This window comes from Notolabrus celidotus, chromosome 21, assembly GCF_009762535.1.
Source record: "Notolabrus celidotus isolate fNotCel1 chromosome 21, fNotCel1.pri, whole genome shotgun sequence".
Classification (NCBI taxonomy): Eukaryota; Metazoa; Chordata; class Actinopteri; order Labriformes; family Labridae; genus Notolabrus; species Notolabrus celidotus.
In genome coordinates this window covers 4795716-4813355 of record NC_048292.1, presented here as the reverse complement: position 1 = coordinate 4813355, position 17640 = coordinate 4795716, and the positions used below count along the sequence as shown (strand labels likewise).

At 43.6% G+C, this 17640-nt stretch overlaps 1 protein-coding gene across 3 annotated transcripts in view; it reads left to right on the top strand.

Moving 5' to 3' along the window:
• Positions 1-17640, top strand: part of ppfia2 (PTPRF interacting protein alpha 2) — a 291948-nt gene that overhangs the window by 13056 nt on the left and 261252 nt on the right. For all 3 annotated transcript variants that reach the window (XM_034673355.1, XM_034673353.1, XM_034673354.1), the window contains exon 2: positions 12513-12768. In XM_034673355.1, the coding sequence (XP_034529246.1) occupies positions 12520-12768 (249 nt within the window). In that variant the 5' untranslated portion in view covers positions 12513-12519. The remainder of the gene's footprint in view (positions 1-12512; positions 12769-17640) is intronic.

Here is a 17640-nt window from a genome sequence, read left to right as displayed (position 1 = left end):
ACGTTGCAGTGTGTCAAAGGCACCACGTGGTGTGCTCGCTGCATTAGGAAGTACACCATAGCTGAGTTTGGGGGGTACACTGGGCAAGCCAGGCTGGGCAGGGGGATGAGAGTCCACACGATAGTTCTGATCAGGTTCAGGTTGAGCACCGACAGCAGCTACTTGCTCTCCGGATTCTTTGCGCCCTTTGTCCTGATCTATCGCACCATTTGACCCCATCTGCTCCTCCTCGTCATCGGACTGGTTCCAGTCCTGAGACCTGCTTTGCCATGTCCACTCGTCACGTAGTTTTTCACGCCGTTTTTTTCAGCTTCCTAATACGGTCTCTGGACTCTGTTACCTTGGTTCTAGGAATCAAGTCTATCCACTCATTCAATCCTTTTTCGAGTTCGTAGACCTCCCGTTCCAGGTTTCTACTCAATAGCTCGCACTGTCTCCTGGTCATCTGCTGTTGGTTGGTAGCCTCGGCCTGGTCCATGGCTAACTCCGCCTCTTTAGCGAGAGTAGCAATTTCCTCCTCGGCGAACCTGGTCCAGAAGCTCCTCAGGACGATCTGTTCGGTTCCATCGTACTTACAGTCGCATTCCGCTGTTTTCTTGTCGATGTTATCCGCCATCCTTTCAGCTTCTTCGCTGTCCGCTTCTCTCAGGGCCGCGGCATAATCAAACCCAGCATCTCTGACTCTGGAGTGCTCTGCTTTAAAGTTCCTCCACTCACTTCTCATTTCACTTTCTCCCAGTGCATCAACTCTGGAAGTGAGATGGTTGGCTCTTTTGGTGAACGTAGTCTGGGCTGCTGAACGCTTCTGCTTCAGCTTCTCCAGTTCCTCCTCTGTTGCTGACATCCTGTTATCTTTTCTGGTGTTAATCGAACGTATACTCCTTTTACTGCCTTTTCTTTTGGCTTTCACTTGGTTTATTCGTCCGCCAGTAGATTTGAGAATGGACAGACAACTTTATGGGTGGGCTGTTAGCTTCAGTCGGAAGTTTAAGTAGCCTTCAGTTACGTCACTGGTCTTCTGGCCTGCTATTCATTGAATATTGGGCCCGTGGTTTTTGACTGTTCGGATATCTACTCTTCTGCCCTCCGAACAGGCATGCCAGGAATCACACAATGTTTTCGACTCGTGTTTTGTCCTTAATTGTTTATTTTAAACTACTTTGACCACAGGTCAAAAACCTGAAAACAATAAATGCATAAAGTGAAGTGTTACAGTATGTTACTCTCACAAACACACAACCCAAAGAAGCCTTTAGAACCAACAGTGTAGCAGCTGACATGAACAACAGTGGACTACATTACCCAGTGTGCTTAGTTACCACTGAGCATGCGCAGAGCAGCTCTCTGCCGCTACGATCGGTTGCATGTAAACAGTGCTCACAAAACCACACGAGTTGTCACAAAAGTATCAAACACAAAAGAACCGATCACCAAACATAACTCGGCACCGCAGTGGACTGTACCAAGACATCTGCTGTCATCACTGCCAGTTACCGGTGTGACAAACAAGTGCTCAGTCCGGCTAATGCCGTTAGCCGGACGCTACAGGTTAAAGAGTACAGAAAACAACCCGGTGCCCATCGATGCAGCAACCCACACTAACACCGCGTGGCAACGCTACGGTACACACATATCTGGACATTATTAGACAGCACTTTAACTTACCAACAGGCTGTGTGCTCCTGACGATGGTTCAGGTGAAAGTGTCAACCTGCAGTGGTCGCGCATGCGCATAAGTAACACAGCGAGACGCTTACCTGCAGGAGCCGCACATGCGCACAACATCACAACATGCTGTGTAGTGCAACACAAACACCCTGACCCATTCCCCTCACTAAGTGACCCAAAGTCTTAACAAGTGTCAACCCCTGACCAGGGTTACCACCCAGACCACATCAGTGATTATGAAACTGTTGCATCCACCCGGACGTCCCATATCAGACTCAAGTTGTTGTTCTCCTCTCTTGGTTTGTCAGAAGTCTCTTTGGTGCAGGGAGACGTATGAATGGGATTTCTCATCACTGAGCTGTCTGTCTTTTTTCCATTCACAAAAAACTGCTGCGTCATTCTTTCCCGACCTGTCAGGCTGAATGCATACGGATGCCAAAGTGGGAAAAAGAGCGGCGTGCAACAGCCTTCCCATTAGCCTTTGTGCTCGTCGCTGCAGTCTGTAGATGCACTTTGTGCTCAGCGGCATGCCAAGAAATCAAACACAGACATTATTTAAAGTGGAGTTTCCCAGTACTCAGCTCCCTTGGCAACCACATAGCAGCATGTGTAATCAGCCTATTACTTCTGCATTATCATCAAAACAACTGCTCTGACACTCCGGCTCGTGTTGTGAGAAACCGAGCTGTAATGGACCTAATAGGGTGTTGCAAACGTTTGAAAGGTTGACCTCAGATTTTATAAAGATTGGCTTCCTGATGGGACTTCTGTTCTGTTCCTTCTAAATGACCATCTCCTCCGCCTAATGAGTTATACAATTCCACGCTTGAGGATAACAAGCTCTAAACAGACTATTAAATAATACCCGTTTTATTTTTAGCGTCTCTAAAGTCAGCTCAACAAGCGGCGAGTTGTACCGCTTATCTCCAAAGCCGCAGAGCCTGGTGTTCAGTCCTCCGCTCGCTCTGCTCTCCGTGCGTCTTTTGATGTCTCTCAGGTGGCGAATCGTGCTGATTTTCCCCTCGCATTGCCCATACATTGCTCAGGAACTTGCTGCTGGTTTTTTTGTGTGCTGCTCCTTATCGGCTCGCACGATTGTTCCCATTAATGAGATTAACTGAAGACGTTCAGGAAATTAGCTGCAGCTTGCTGATTTGTTCTTTGGGAAAAATGGAGTCCTACATATATAGACCGCCTCGTATAGACTGCAGAACTCTGAAGTACCGGGGTTTGGATTTCACTCTGTCATTGCTGTTTTAAAAAGTAGATAATTATCTGAATGCATGAATTTATTGAAGATGCTTCCCACACTGGACTAACATGAAATCAGAAAGTGTCCCTAAGTCTTTCATGAAGGCGGCACAAGAATCAGAAGGCTGGAGGAGTAGATGGCACGCGACGCTGGACAAGAATACTGATCCTGAATGATCAGCCTTTTTTAAATTCTTGCCTCCTACAGTGAACCAGTGCAAACAGCTACAGTATGATAAAGCTGCTCTGAATAAAGAGCTGGTTGTTTGAACTTACGCTGTGAACGTTTGTTGGATGTCTAAACTTTTAACCTCGTGCATGCAGGTTTAAAGGTTTGTAGGATTGGAGCTCTTGAGGTCTTCCTTGCCCCATAGTTGGCTGTACAGAACAGGAACTGTGCAAACACTCAGATGTTACCTGCTGTTTTTGTCTCAATACTTGTCAAAATATCTGATTTAACTTATTCTAAGTCCAGATATAATATTACTCAAAGATATTGAAGCCAAAAAAAAGGACGTCATATATCATAATGAGTAAACATGGCTGCCTTTTCAGCAAGCGACTAGTTTCTTGCATAAAGGCATCAAGCAAGAACAATCATATTTAATTTAATTTTGAAATATTTTTATTGAAATGTTTCCTTTCATTCAGACATCACAACATGTCTCAACCAAAAAAAATTGACAAACAGCAAAACAACTTAACAAGGCAATCCAAGCCTAATAATGTAGACGTAAAAATGAAATATACAGAGTACAACAACATTTGTATTTTAGGCAAAAAAAACAAAACAAAACAGCAGAAGAAAAAATACATATTTAACATAAAACATTTTTTTGTAAAAAGTATATTTAGCGGGGTGCTGGTGGCCTAGCGGTCTAAGCACGCCACATATAGAGGCTACAGTCCTCGTCGCAGGGGTCGCCGGTTCGATTCCCGGTCGGTCGACCATTTCCTGCATGTCTTCCCCCGCTCTCTACTCCCCACATTTCCTGTCTCTCTTCAGCTGTCGTATCAAATAAAGGCAAAAAGGCAAAAAATATAACTTTAAAAAAAAAAAAAGTATATTTAGCATATTTTTCAAAGCATGTTGTTACAACTTCTTCCTTAAAAATCAAAGCTTTATACTTGTAAGATTACATCATTTTGTTAAATCAACACATTTAATCTCTTAAATTTTACAGCTTTAATGTCGTTAATTCAAGAATTGATTCCCCCACATTTTTAACATTTTCATCATAATTTATTACAATTTTTATTCTATTAAATTAACCAATTTATTCTTCTAAATTTATGACTTAATTCTCATTTATTACACACTTTTTTTCCTATTAAATGTACAAATTTGTTCTCATAATGTGTGACTTTCATCTTATGAATTTGCATGTTTATTCTTAGATATTTATGATTTTTGTCTCATTAATTTACAGGTTTATCTTCCTAAATATAACTTTTTTTAAATTTAGACCTTTTTTTTTTCGTCTTTTTCTGCTTTATTCTCATAAAATCCTGAATTTATTTTAGTCACATTACAACCTTATTCTTGAAATCACATATTTTTTATCCTTAATGTGTCTCTGACTCTCAGTCGTACTTTAATGAGTGACACCTACAGTCAGGGTGTCTTCAGAATCAGAATCAGAACCATCCATCCATCCATTATCTTGACCGCTTATCCCGTTAGGGCTCACGGGGGGCTGGAGCCTATCCCAGCTAGCTTCGGGTGGAAGGCAGGGTACACCCTGGACAGGTTGCCAACCCATCACAGGGCTAACACAGAGAGACAGACAACCATTCACACACACGCTTACACCTATAGGCAATTTAGAGTGACCAATTAACCTGGTTAGCATGTTTTTGGACTGCGGGAGGAAGCCGGAGTACCCGGAGAGAACCCACGCATGCACGGGGAGAACATGCAAACTCCACACAGAAAGGCACCCGCCCGGCCGGCCGGGAATTCGAACCAGGAACCTTCTAGCTGTGAGGCAACAGTGCTACCCACTGCACCACCGTGCAGAATCAGAACCAGAAATATTTTATTTATCCCAGTGAGGGAAATTCTGTCATTACAGAGCTCTTATAGACAGTGTGTAAGAAAGTCAAAATATTGATAGAAGAAGAAATTAGAGATATAAATAGAAATCAAGTAAAATAAAATAAAGATCAATAAAATAGAATTAAATAAAATAGAATAAGATAAAAAATATAATAATAATATGTTTAATACTTTGTCAAATAAATGCTATACCATGTTTGACCTGTGCACCAAACTTTACCTGATGTCTGTGCAGACATTATGGAGTGTACGTTTAATGATGTATATGAAGGTGAGGAAAGTATCATGGGGAGGGAGTCTGTGACAAGACCTGAACCCTGGTGTCCTGCGTAAAAGTCAGACTTCACACAGATTGTTCACCACAGTTTTGCTGGATGAATGTTTTTGATTTGTTGGATTGATCGTAGCTCGTTCGTTGCCACACATATACATTAAATATTTGATTCTTTGAGAGAGTGAGCTTCAGAATATACCGTAAAAACTCATCTGTTGGTCAAGGTTGTGCAGAGATTTCATCACTCCTTGATCCGACGTCAAGCATTGCGTCTACATTTCTGCAGCCCGATAGACTTCAGTCTCCTGGAGCCAGATATCTGAGCTCGTCTGAGGCAGCTCGAGGAGAGAGGGAGAGAGGGAGAGAGAGAGAGAGAGGGAGAGAGAGAGAGGGAGAGAGAGAGAGAGAGAGAGAGAGAGAGAGAGAGAGAGTCTGGATTTGGTGCCCTGATTGGAAGGAAACCCTCGCCCTTACCTCCGTGAATAATTCATTGATTGGCATATGGCATGGAGAGAGAAGCCCAATCATGCTGGGCCTGTCTGCCTGTCTGCCTGTCTGCCTGTCTGCCTGTCTGCCTGTCTGCCTGTCTGCCTGTCTGCCTGTCTGTCTGTGTCGACTTCTTATTGCATCTACGGCCCACAATGTGTTCAATTGAGCGTGTGTTGCTGTTCCTCCCCTCCTGTGATTCCTGCATAATTCCAGACTCGCATTTCACGTCTTTAACCAGCCGCGCCGCGTTCGCTCTCCTCGCCGTCGTCCTGTTTAAACAACGCTCCTCGTCTTTTTCAGAAGTACCGTTCTCTCTGATAAAATCTGATAAATTCTATATTAGACATGCATTTATGCTAAGCCACAGTCTGACACGCTGCTGGAATCTGAGGGCAGATTTCCTGGTGTACATTATCATAATGTGGCGTGATGTTGCGTTGCAGAGAGACGCTCTATCGCTTCTTTTCTCAGGGGCTGTATGAACAGTTGTAGACCAAACACCGACTGAAGCGCGGGGTCATACTCTGGGAAGTTGTATTTTTTCAGTGCCAGCGAGTGCAATCCAGCCGGCATCTGCTCCCCAGCTGGCAAACAGCTCCAACAGAACCCACTGTGGATGATAAGTGTTTATATAGCAAAGATTACACTAATTCTCACCTGTAATCCCTGCTTCCTGCCTGCTCCACACTCAACAAACTTGCTGCTTAAACATGCGCTCCACTGACAAATGTTGAGCAGCACAGGAGCACAATCTGAACTCAACATGTGACGTCTACAGAAAGGATGCATATATCTGCATTGAGCTTCAAAGCAGAGAAAACGTACTTCTCTCTTCTTCCTCTGAATCCAAACTTTAACCAAAGCGACAGGCCTGATGTCTTCCTAAATGACTCAATTAAGCGGATAAATGTTTCCCTGAGTGACATGCTTTGCTTTCACTTTTCAGGAAGGCTGCATTATAACGTCCAAGAGAGCAGACAAAAGCACTCTCCCCTGCGTATCTATTGATTTTTCATAGACAGTACGAGTGATTGAAGGGGCCGTCACGGTGAGATCAGAGCATAAGGTGCAGGGACGGGACAGAAGGGGGATTGTATGTGCCGTGAAGTGGAGAAAACATCCGCTGTAGATTTGGGATTCTACACTCATTAAAAAGAAATAAAAGCTCCGCTGAGGAGTTGAACGGGGCCTGGTGTTCCAGAGGCTGCTTGATGGGGCGATGTAGAGATAGCAGGCTTGTGACCAACGCAGGAGATCACGAGGAAAGGTCAGATTTTGTAGGAAAATCCTGACTGTGTAAGCAAAAGCTGACATTTTGAATTCCAGCCGGGGAAAGGAACTCAATGAATAAAGTTTAGGACAAACAAATTAGTCTGACGGACGATGGGGATGGCAGAAAATACCATAAAATCTGTAAGTGGCATCAGCATTTAAAGCCTAGTCTGTTTTGAGGTTTTGAACTGTCCTCCTTTTGGGATAATTTCCATTGCAATCAGCAAAATCCACAACCTGTCTTTCTGTGTAACTCTTTCCAGGACCCTCTGTTTTCAGAGTTTGCAATCCTGCTACTTACTGCACCCGTAGTTTAGCTTAGTTGCCCCACCCACGTCAACTTGTGACTTGTTGTTTCAAAATGAGTGTCTTTTCAATCATACGAGCACACCATGAGATAAGCTGCACCTGAATGAAACATGCATGTCTTTTTGCACCCAGAGGAAAAAGGTTTAAACTGTGTTCCTGGGGCATTGGTGGCCTAGCGGTCTAAGCGCCCCACTTATAGAGGCTATAGTTGCAGAGGTCGCCATTGTGACTCCCGGCCAGTCGACCATTCACTGCATGTCTTCCCCCACTCTCTCCTCCCCACATTTCCTGTCTCTCTGCAGCTGTCCTGTCAATAAGGGCGAAAAAGCCCAAAAATATAACTTTAAAAAGAAACCTAAAACTGTGTTCCTGCATGAAGACTTACAATGCATTGAGCAATTTGCAGAATCTATGCAGATGTGTAGCTCTTTCTGGCACCATCTGTTATTGCCGCCATGCTAGCTACTCGCACAGTATTTGAGCACAGCTTATAGTAGCATTGATAGTTGTGTGTGTGCATTCTGTGTGATTATGACCTAAAGATGGAGATAAATGTGGCGCCACTAGATTCTCCTGCCTTGCTTTGTATCCAGCATGCTTTGCACACCAAAGCAGTTGCTTGCTTCTTCGAGCGCCATCTTCTAACCAAGCAGCAACCTCCAGTCTAAAAATATGAAGCCCATGCAGAAGTGTTATAAACTGCAGTTCATCGAGCGTCCGCTTGAGGCTGGCTGCAGAAACACCAGAAACCACATACACACCTATTCAAAAAAGACGATCTTTACAGCAGAAATAAACATGTTTACAGCCTGGTTTAAAAAACGGTTTAGGTCTGAATAGCTAATTTCTCTATCAGCACATGTGACAGTTCAGAAGATATTAAGATTACAAGTAATGCCCATTTAAGGACATGAATGACCTGATTGACAGGCGGGAACACTGTAGCTGTTGGCTAGGAGGCTCAAACCCCGCCTCTTTACCACACTCTAGCTTCCCAGCAGTTAGGTTGAGTTCAGCATATCCAATATGGCTCCTTCCGACGATTGGCTTCAAAACAGCGCTTCAGAACAGATGGATGACGTCACGGCTACTACATCCATTATTTATACAGTCTATGGTTATCACCACCCTTCCAGCTACTCGTACAGTATTTGAGCACAGCCTATAGTAGCGTTGATAGTTGTGTGTATGCATTCTGTAAATGCATGATTATGACCTAAAGATGGAGATAAATGTGGCGCTGCTAGATTCTTCTGCCTCGCTTTGTATCCAGCATGCTTTGCACACTGAAGTGGTTGCTTGCTTCTTTGAGCACCATCTTGTAAGTGAAGAAATGTAACAGAATAGAATACACCGGTGTGTTGATCACACAGATGTTCAGTTCAAAGCTCATTTTCTAGATGGACAAAGGTACAAAATGTGTGTCTTGTACACTTAACGTTTCCATACATTTTAAAAATGAAAAATAAATTCAGTGTGGATTTTTTGGAGGATTGTATTGACCAGAAAAATAAATTTCTCCACCCAGCATCAATACGTATTGCCTGAAGTTATTTTGGACATCTTCTGTCAGCTTCTGTATTCATATGGATTTTAATGCTCCGTCCTCCTCCTGCACAACAACCCTGTATTGAGCCCGAGTCAGAGAATAAATCACTACCTTCCACTTAAAATGCACCGCTGATGTCCCGCTCTGCTCCCTTTGGCCCGCGCTGCGAGCGAAAGGCTGGCACGTGCAGAGCGGGCACACAGGCTCGGTCTCTCAGGTCTAAACGGCAGCGAATGGTGGCTGAATGGTGAACTGGTGAGAATCTGGACGGGTGCCTGGAGAAAATATGGGAGACCCTGTCTCACTGCCAGAACATGCTGAGACACAGACCTCGCATTTTAACCCACCCAGAGGGGACAAAGTCTGGGCCATGGGATATTGAAATCTCACCGGGTAAATCTGGCAAGAGGGAACTGACGGAGTAATTACAATTTACCGTGTAGAATAAATCAAGTGATTATTATCTTTGACTATCAGGGGCATCATCGGGCTTCTCTGACTGACATGTTTTAATATTTTTGTTGAAAAGTGAGAAAGAGAAGTGTCAGAGTCTGTTTGGCTGTTCTCTTTCACTTCAGATGATTGTGTCAGTCACAGTGAGTTTTTAGTGTTTGTTGATCTTCTTCTGTGTTTCCTGTAATTAAGAGCTTCAAATCAAACTTTTGTGACATTTCTGTAAACCAATTTTTTTAATATGGAACACAGAGTATTAGTTTTATTCTCTTGCTGTATTGGATTGATCACATTATGATCATGTGAGACCTTTAGGAGCAATAAAATGTGATGATGTACAGAGGTTGAACCTGAGGGTTTTTTAATAGACAGCAGTGAGCCATGTTAGCTGTTTGGGTTTATTTACAGGCTCTGATGCACTTTAAAATGTGATACTAAAACAGTCTGATCCAATTTCTATCAATGCTTTGTTTTCGTGTCTACGTAGAAAATAATGTATCCATCTTTGCTGCCCAGTGGTCCCAAGCGGCAACCTCTGGCAGCGAGAATTGAAGCCAATGCGGAAGTGTTAAAAATTGCAGTTCATCAAGTGTCCACTTGAGGCTGCCTGCAGAAGCAGAGAGAAGAGAAGAGTTTACAGCCTGGTACAAAGAAACAAATGTAGTCTGGATAGCTAATTTCTCGATCGGCACACACTGTACGGGGGGTGACATATTTTTTAGAACGCAGCAATTTCAAAGATATTAAGATTTCTAGTTTTCCATTATGAGAGTCACAGCTGACTTGACTGACAGGAGGGAACACTGCAGCTGTTGGCTGGGAGGCGTATATAGTCTATGGATACAAGGTTAGCCACAAGATGACAGCTGATCTAATACGGGTTGATCCAGTTTCTATCAATGCTTTGTTTTTGTGTCTATGTAGAAAATAATGTAACCATCTTTGATGCCACTGAGGTCCAGAGCTTCATCCATATTTAGACAATCTCTAGTTTTTAACAGAATAATTTGGACGCTGTCGCTGTTTTCTTTGCACGGTTGCGTATTTTGTAATGGATTGATCAGCAGCAGCACAAAATTTCTATCTCTCTTTCGCGTGTCGGTGCCAAGCAGCAACCTCCAGCCGCGAGAATTGAAGCCAATGCAGAAGTGTTAAAAACTGCAGTTCCTCGAGTGTCCACTTGAGGCTGGCTCTGGAAGTACCAGAAACCACATACACACCCATTCAAAAAAGCTGATCGCATCGCTGGGAAGAGTGGTCGGGCCGGCTGGGGGGGGGGCGGGGGGGATTGGCCCTGCCGCCTCCGCCCTTCCCCCGCTCCGGCACGCCGGTTGGCGGGCTCTGGTCCTGGTCCTGCCCGGCTGCCTGGCTGTCTGCTCCTGGTGCTGGGCCCCCTCGGCCCTGGTGGCTCCTTTGGCTCTGTCTTGGGGGGCTGTGGGGGCGGTGTTGTGGAGGTGTTCCTTGGGGGGGCTGCGGGATCTCTCCCCCCTCGTCCCCCTCCCCTCCTGCTGGGTGACCTGGGGGTCGCCCTGGGTGCTCCGGCGGTACCTGTTTGCTTCCGGTCTGGGTCCTTGGCTTGTCCCCTGGCCTGGTTCTCCCGCAGTGGGTTGGGTCCTTCGGTCTGACTGCTCTCGCGGCCTGGGTGCTGGGCTGAACCGCTCGACTGATCTGACCCAAGTGGGAACCCTGTGTTGGCTTGGAGGCTCAAACTCCTCCTCTTTATGTCACACTGGCTCCACAGCAGCGATATGGCTGCCGCCTCCCGATTGGTCTCTCAAAACAGCTCTTCAGAAACAGATGGGTGACGTCATGGATACTACGTCCATTATTTTATACAGTCTATGCTTCTAAGGTATAATCTGTTTGATGATTGTTGTACACAGGTTGTGGACTTTGCAGAGAAATTGTCCCACAGAGGGACAGTTCAAACCGTTCTGGGACACATATCAAAACAGTCCACTTGTATATTCCAGATCTTACAATATTTCTCGATGTGTAATCTTCAGCTTTGGAACCACTATTCTTTAATTTATTCAAACCTCTTAAGTGTAAGAGATGGTAGTTTTTTAAAGTTCAAATGGACCCATGATCAAAGTCAGTATTAGGAAAAGCAATCTTTACCTTTTCATGAAATATTAAATCTTGATTCGTGTTCCTCTTTTTTAAAAACACAGTTCTCTAAAAGCTTTTCCTCTAACCAGCCCAGTGATCAAAGAACACGAATGTGAAGCTACGTCAGTGTGAACTCCACGTGTGAGCAGCCACTGTTTCTGTTGATAATCGTGTTCGTCTCTTCGACCGGGCCTGACACAGTTGGAGCACGGCTCGGCTGCAGAGACGTCTTGGGAGGCCGGGCGTTCTGCCCCAGATTTCACGCTTGTGCTGCTTAATGGGCAGTTGCGTAATACTCCGTATCTATGCTATGGTGGGTATGTTCAGCAGTATCCAGCCTCCCCGAGGGACCTCTGGAACCCTCGGGGAGGATTCGTCTTAACCCAAAGAGGACGGTTTGTGGTTGAAAAACCTGGTTTCCATCGTCACGCTCAGAGTCACATGATTGGGAAAGAAAAGCTTAGCTACTAAAATCTATGGGATGGAAGGATTTATGGAGTCAAGCTTAATTAAAGGCAGGAGGCAATTCAGAAGACTGTAATAAGAATATGAACACTTCTTCTTTGGTGACTGTGTTTGACTTTCAGTTTGATCCGTGTGCTGGTCTGAAGGAGGTTCTTAGAGATGTGTAGCCCAAAAAACAGGAGAAAACAGTTCACCTATGTCTAAAATACAAAGAGGTTTGTGCTGAAAATACACTCAAATATTAAAACTGGGATATTTTTCAGATAAAAGACTGTTTTCCTTATTTTTGTGACTTTAAAATAGGTGAAGATTGATTGTTTATCAGGATGTGACTGACTTTAAACCACTTTAAATGCGCTTATGGGTCCTGTGGATATCATTTTATCATATTTACAAACCTCTGCAGTTCTTAACACTTCTGCATTGGCTTCAAATCTCACATCTGGAGGATGCCGCTTGATTTCAACTCCAAATGGATGCGATAATCCAACTCCACAACCTCCTTCTTTTCTTTTTATTATACTAATTATCTTGTAAAAACAAAACTTGTAAAAATTCAGAAACTCTAATGTCTCTAATCTCTAATCTGGTCTCTTCTAATCTCTGTCCAGTGCCAAGATGATGTGCGAGGTGATGCCCACCATCAGCGAGGACACCGCGCTGAATCAGCGCGGCTCGCAGAGCAGCTCCTCGGACCCGGACTCCCACTTTGAGCAGCTGATGGTCAACATGTTGGACGAGAGGGACCGGCTTCTGGACACTCTGAGGGAGACCCAGGAGAGCCTCGGCATTTCCCAGCAGCACCTTCAGGACGTCATCTACGACCGGGACTCTCTGCAGCGCCAGCTCAGCTCCGCCCTGCCACAGGTAAGAAACACAAATCTCATTATTCGATGCATTAAAGGTGACATATCATGCAAAATCGACTTTTTAATGGTTCTCTACCTAAAATATGTGTCCCTGGCATGTCTACAAACCCCCCGAAAATGAAAAGAATCCATTCTGCCCCTGTTCTGATTTCTACACCTTTCTGTAAATGTGTGTGAAACGAGGCGTTTCAGTTTTCAGTGTTTTTCATACGTCACAACGCCATTCGGTCTGTAACAGGAAGTCAGAGCTCGGAGCTTGTTCAGCCCATAGACTGTATAAAATACAACTCAACCCCTCCTCTGTTTTTCATTACCTGCACACATGTGTGCTAACAAGGAGCTTAGGAGGGAGGCATGCTAGTTGTAGGCTGTCTTAATAAACACAAAGGTCGGTTTTACTCCCCACGTCTGCAGATTTGAAGATCTAGTGGATGATTTTTATTTATCATGGATAAGTGCTAGCGCTAGTTAGCATAGCCACATAGCTACATGTCGTAGCTGTAGCTGTGTACCAAGACACACGTCTACATACTGACAAATAAAAAAACAAGAAACACTAAATCTGTGACCAATCCTTCAGAAAGGTCCTGCTACAGGCGCCTCTCCGTCAGGATCAGATTCTGGATCAGATTCAGAGGGATGAAGTAACGCGGGTCTGTGAGCAGCCAACATGTAAACATTAGATCAACTTGCTGGAGAGCCGAGGCCACACCCACTTCCGGAGGGGGCGTGGTCAGAGAGCTCATTCTCATGTAAAGGCACAGACACAGAAAACAGCCTGTTCTGAGCAGGGCTGAAAAAGAGGGGTTTACAGGCGGACCAAAATCTGATTTCAGTGTTTTTTGAGCAATAAACTTTAAAGACATGTTCTGGGGACCTCTTACCAATATATTTTGATGAAAAAGAGCATTATATGTCACCTTTAAGAGGTTTGTTTTCTGTTATTTCTTGTTTAATACCTTGAAAAGGACGCTCAAAGGGAACCAGTACAGCTGATTGGTCCGTGCCATAACTCCTCAGTCCCTCAGGTTGTCTGTGTATGAGTGATTCTGTCCGTGTGTGGATCTGATTTTGAGGGAATGTTTCGTGGTTGGTTATAACACCGCTGCATCAAATGCCTTTTTGCCAGATTTATTTAATGTGATTTATTTCCCACACACAATTTTCATCTGGCCTTCAGCTTTCTTGAATCCTCGATGTTTGCTGCTTCCGTCCCTCGTTGCTGTAAGTGTGGTTGTATTACTCTGTTTGAATTTGTGGAACAGATTGTACTGGATGAACTGTGACTTCCTGTATGAGTCGTTACAAAAATGCTGAAATAAACGTGGAAGAAAACCCAAACAGTGTTCCATTAGTTAGGCAGATTTTCCTACTGAGCGACTTCAGCTGAGTACAAATAAAATATCTGGGTCCAAGTTAAATCATGCAAGAGGTTTAAAGAGAGATTTAAGAGTAATTTTTCAGTGTATTTACATCCCTTTAAACATCTCGGAAGTGGTGTCTAATTATTTCCCCATTTGGTCCACATAATGATGGCTAATTAGAGCCTGTCTGAAGCTGTTGTTTGTGTTATTCAGTGTTGTTGCAGTGATACTGGAATAAGGCTTTAAAAAGCCCGTTAGATGTACAACAGATTTGAAATCCCCTGATAAGTCGTAGGTATTAAACCAGCAGAACTTCCAGCCGTTGTTCGTTCCACCGCGTTGCTGGCGCTAAACCGCCAGCTTGCCTTTCTTTGTCGTCAAACAGGAAGATGTTTTTGGATTCGTCCAGCAGGAATTTTTGGTTTGCTTTGTTCATTTTCGGTTCCAATATGTGGAAATCAAAGACGAGTCTTGCACAATAAGTCCCACAGTAATCCGAGATTAGCACTTTCTAAAAGTGTGTCAGTAATTCAAGTCACATGCTCTCTCCCCCCCCCCCCCGCTCTGTCTCCAAAAACACTCTGGAGGTTTTCTGGAGGAGAGCGGAGGACTTTGTTCGCAGGCGGTGCCCCCCAGTAGCTCGGTAATCTGCATGGTTTCAGAGACAGCAGCAGCAGCAGCATGCACACTGTGTCTGCATTAGCTTTATTGTGATCTCACATTATGGCTGGAAAGGAGTTTAAAATGTGTGCCAATTCTGGATTATTCAAGCCAGAGAAATGCATCAATATCTGCTTTATTCCTTCTCACACTTTAGCCTTTAAATAATTTAAATTAACCCACTTGCACCTCTCCAGTCTGAGGTTAGTGAGATAGTTCAAAGGTGCAGTAAATTCTCCTTCACCAGAGAGTTCATGTTCTGAGTTTTCATCTCAGATTCGTATCAGGCTGCAGGTTTGAACTCTGGCTTATGTGGTCTCGGGCTCACAGCCTGGAGGCTTTTATCCTCCACAGAAGTGGACATAACACACAGCTGGGAGTACAAGACGAAAAGGGGAAAACCTAAGATGTACAAAATGTTTTTTTTATAGCTGACACACACACTGAGAACAAAAGAGCAGAGAGAGATACCAACCTTACCTCTACCTTCAACTCTTTTCCAGAGGTGGGACGACATGAAGCATAAATATATTGTGGAAGCACTTACTTGTCCCACATCTTTCTTTACTTTTAGCCCTGCCTGTTAAAAAACAAAGATCTGCATTGTCTATCCAGTATATTTAAATCCTTCTTTTAACATCAGTGCAGTTCATTATTTTCTGTTGACTTTTGTTGACTTTACGATGAAATTAGAAGCGCTGCTCCTGAAGGTGCATGTTATAAATACAAAGGTAGAAAGTATGTATAAAAGACAATATAAATATAGAATAATATAAAACAAATGTCAAATATGTACAGTCAGGTCGGGAGAGGAGGTATTTGGGTTTAACACATTGCACATTATATGAAAAATGTTCACAGTTCCTGCTATTGCATTGACATGAATATTATTGCACAGTTATAAGTATAAATATTGCACATGAAGGGATTGTCTTCTAATAGCCTCATAATTTTATTTGTCTATTCTATTTCTTTAGGTTTATTTCAAGCCACTGACCAAACATCAAACAGATTAAACCTAAATGGCTGGGACAAAACCACTTTGTTAGTTTTCGTTAGCTTTCGTTAGCTTCTTTTAGCCTCTTGACTTTAATGCATTTGAGACCAGTTGTCTGTTCCATTTTTTAGATTCATTTTGGCCACCTACCAAACATCACACAGATTACATTTCGATGGCTGGAACAAAACTAGGGATGGGCATTTCAAGCCAAAATACTGTTCGTATAGTAGCGGGCACTGACGGCGTCTGTCTCGATTACGTTGGTGTTTCTGTGATGCGGCGTGGCGTGTGTTTACATTTTATAGCCATGCTCAGTCTTTGGAAATATGTGTGTAGTGGTGTGAGATTCAGAAACGGAGAAAAGCACTGCGACTGTCGCTAACGTCTTCTTCTTCTTCTGTTATTTAATGCGGTTAGCAAACATCTTTAAGACGCTCTATCGCCACCGTTTGGCGGGAATACTGTATTACAACCAGGCACCGGTAAAAATGATGAAAATTTGTACTTTTGAAATGAGAAAATATTCAAAGTAACTCTTAGATTTTTACTAAGTGAGCAAATATTCGAAAATCATTGCCCATCCCTTAACAAAACCACTTTGTTAGTTTCCGTTGCCTTTCGTTAGCCTCCGATAGCCTCTTCAATCTTAACCCTTTTAGGTCAGTTGTGGATATGTTTTGGTTCTTGTCAGATTTCACCCCTAATGGATGCGATCATCCAAGTGCACAACCTACTTTTTTTTAGTGGTTAGCTTTCGTTAGCTTTCGTTAGCCTTTGATATGTTTGGATTCTCTTCAATGTGCCTACTGAACATTAAGTCAGATATTAACCCAAATGGGTGAGACTAAAACACGAAGAAAAGATAGTTCCTTGGTGAATTCACGAGTTCATTTGAGCAGGATAATGTAACGTGACAAGTTTTCATAATTTTCATGTTTTTCTGGTCAAATTAACCGTGTTTGAAATACAAACTGTGACCATAGACTGTATAAATAATGGACGTAGTATCCGTGGCGTCACCCATCTGTTCCTGAGAGCTGTTTTGAAGCCAATTGATGGCGGCAGCCATATTGGAAATGCTGAACTCAACCAGGCAGAGTGTGACGTGACGAGGCGGAGTTTGAGCCTCTTAGCCAACAGCTATGTGTTCCCGCCCAGGAGTCAAGTCAGTCATGTCCTTATTTGGGCAAAAAGTCGTAATCTTAATATCTTCTGAACCGTCGCGTCAGAAAAAAAATTCACCCCCGTACAGTGTGTGCCGATAGAGAGATTAGAGACGTAGAGCCAAGCCGTTTTTTGAACCAGGCTGTAAACATGTTTATTTCTGCTGCAAAGATCGTCTTCTTTGAATTGGTGTGTATGTGGTTTCTGATATTTCTGCAGCCAGCCTCAAGAGGATTCTCGATGAATTGCAGTTTATAACGCTTCCTCATGGGCTTCAGACAGGTTGCCGCTTGACTGTGACGAGAGGTTCATGAAGTTTAAAAGTACCCCAACTTTCTTAAGGATTTGTTTTCTCTGATCAAACATCTCCATCTCTGCGTCGACAAATAACATTTCCTTTTCGTATCTCTGGTCTCGTCTCATATTCGAATATCAAATTCAAGTCCGTCCAAATATTCCCACCTCTTCATTTCCCAGAGAGGAAGCACCCAGGGCTGTCAAAGTGAAATAACATCTCCATTATCAGACAGTTTCACTTACGTCCACTGGCAGTAGAGGCTGTGCGGTGGCGATGTGGTGATGTATTGGTTGTCATTGTGAAATGACAGAGGTAACATACTGTTGTGGTGCTTCCCTTGGCACTGGGCTTAAATTAGTTGTCACTGTGGCTGTGCAGATACTC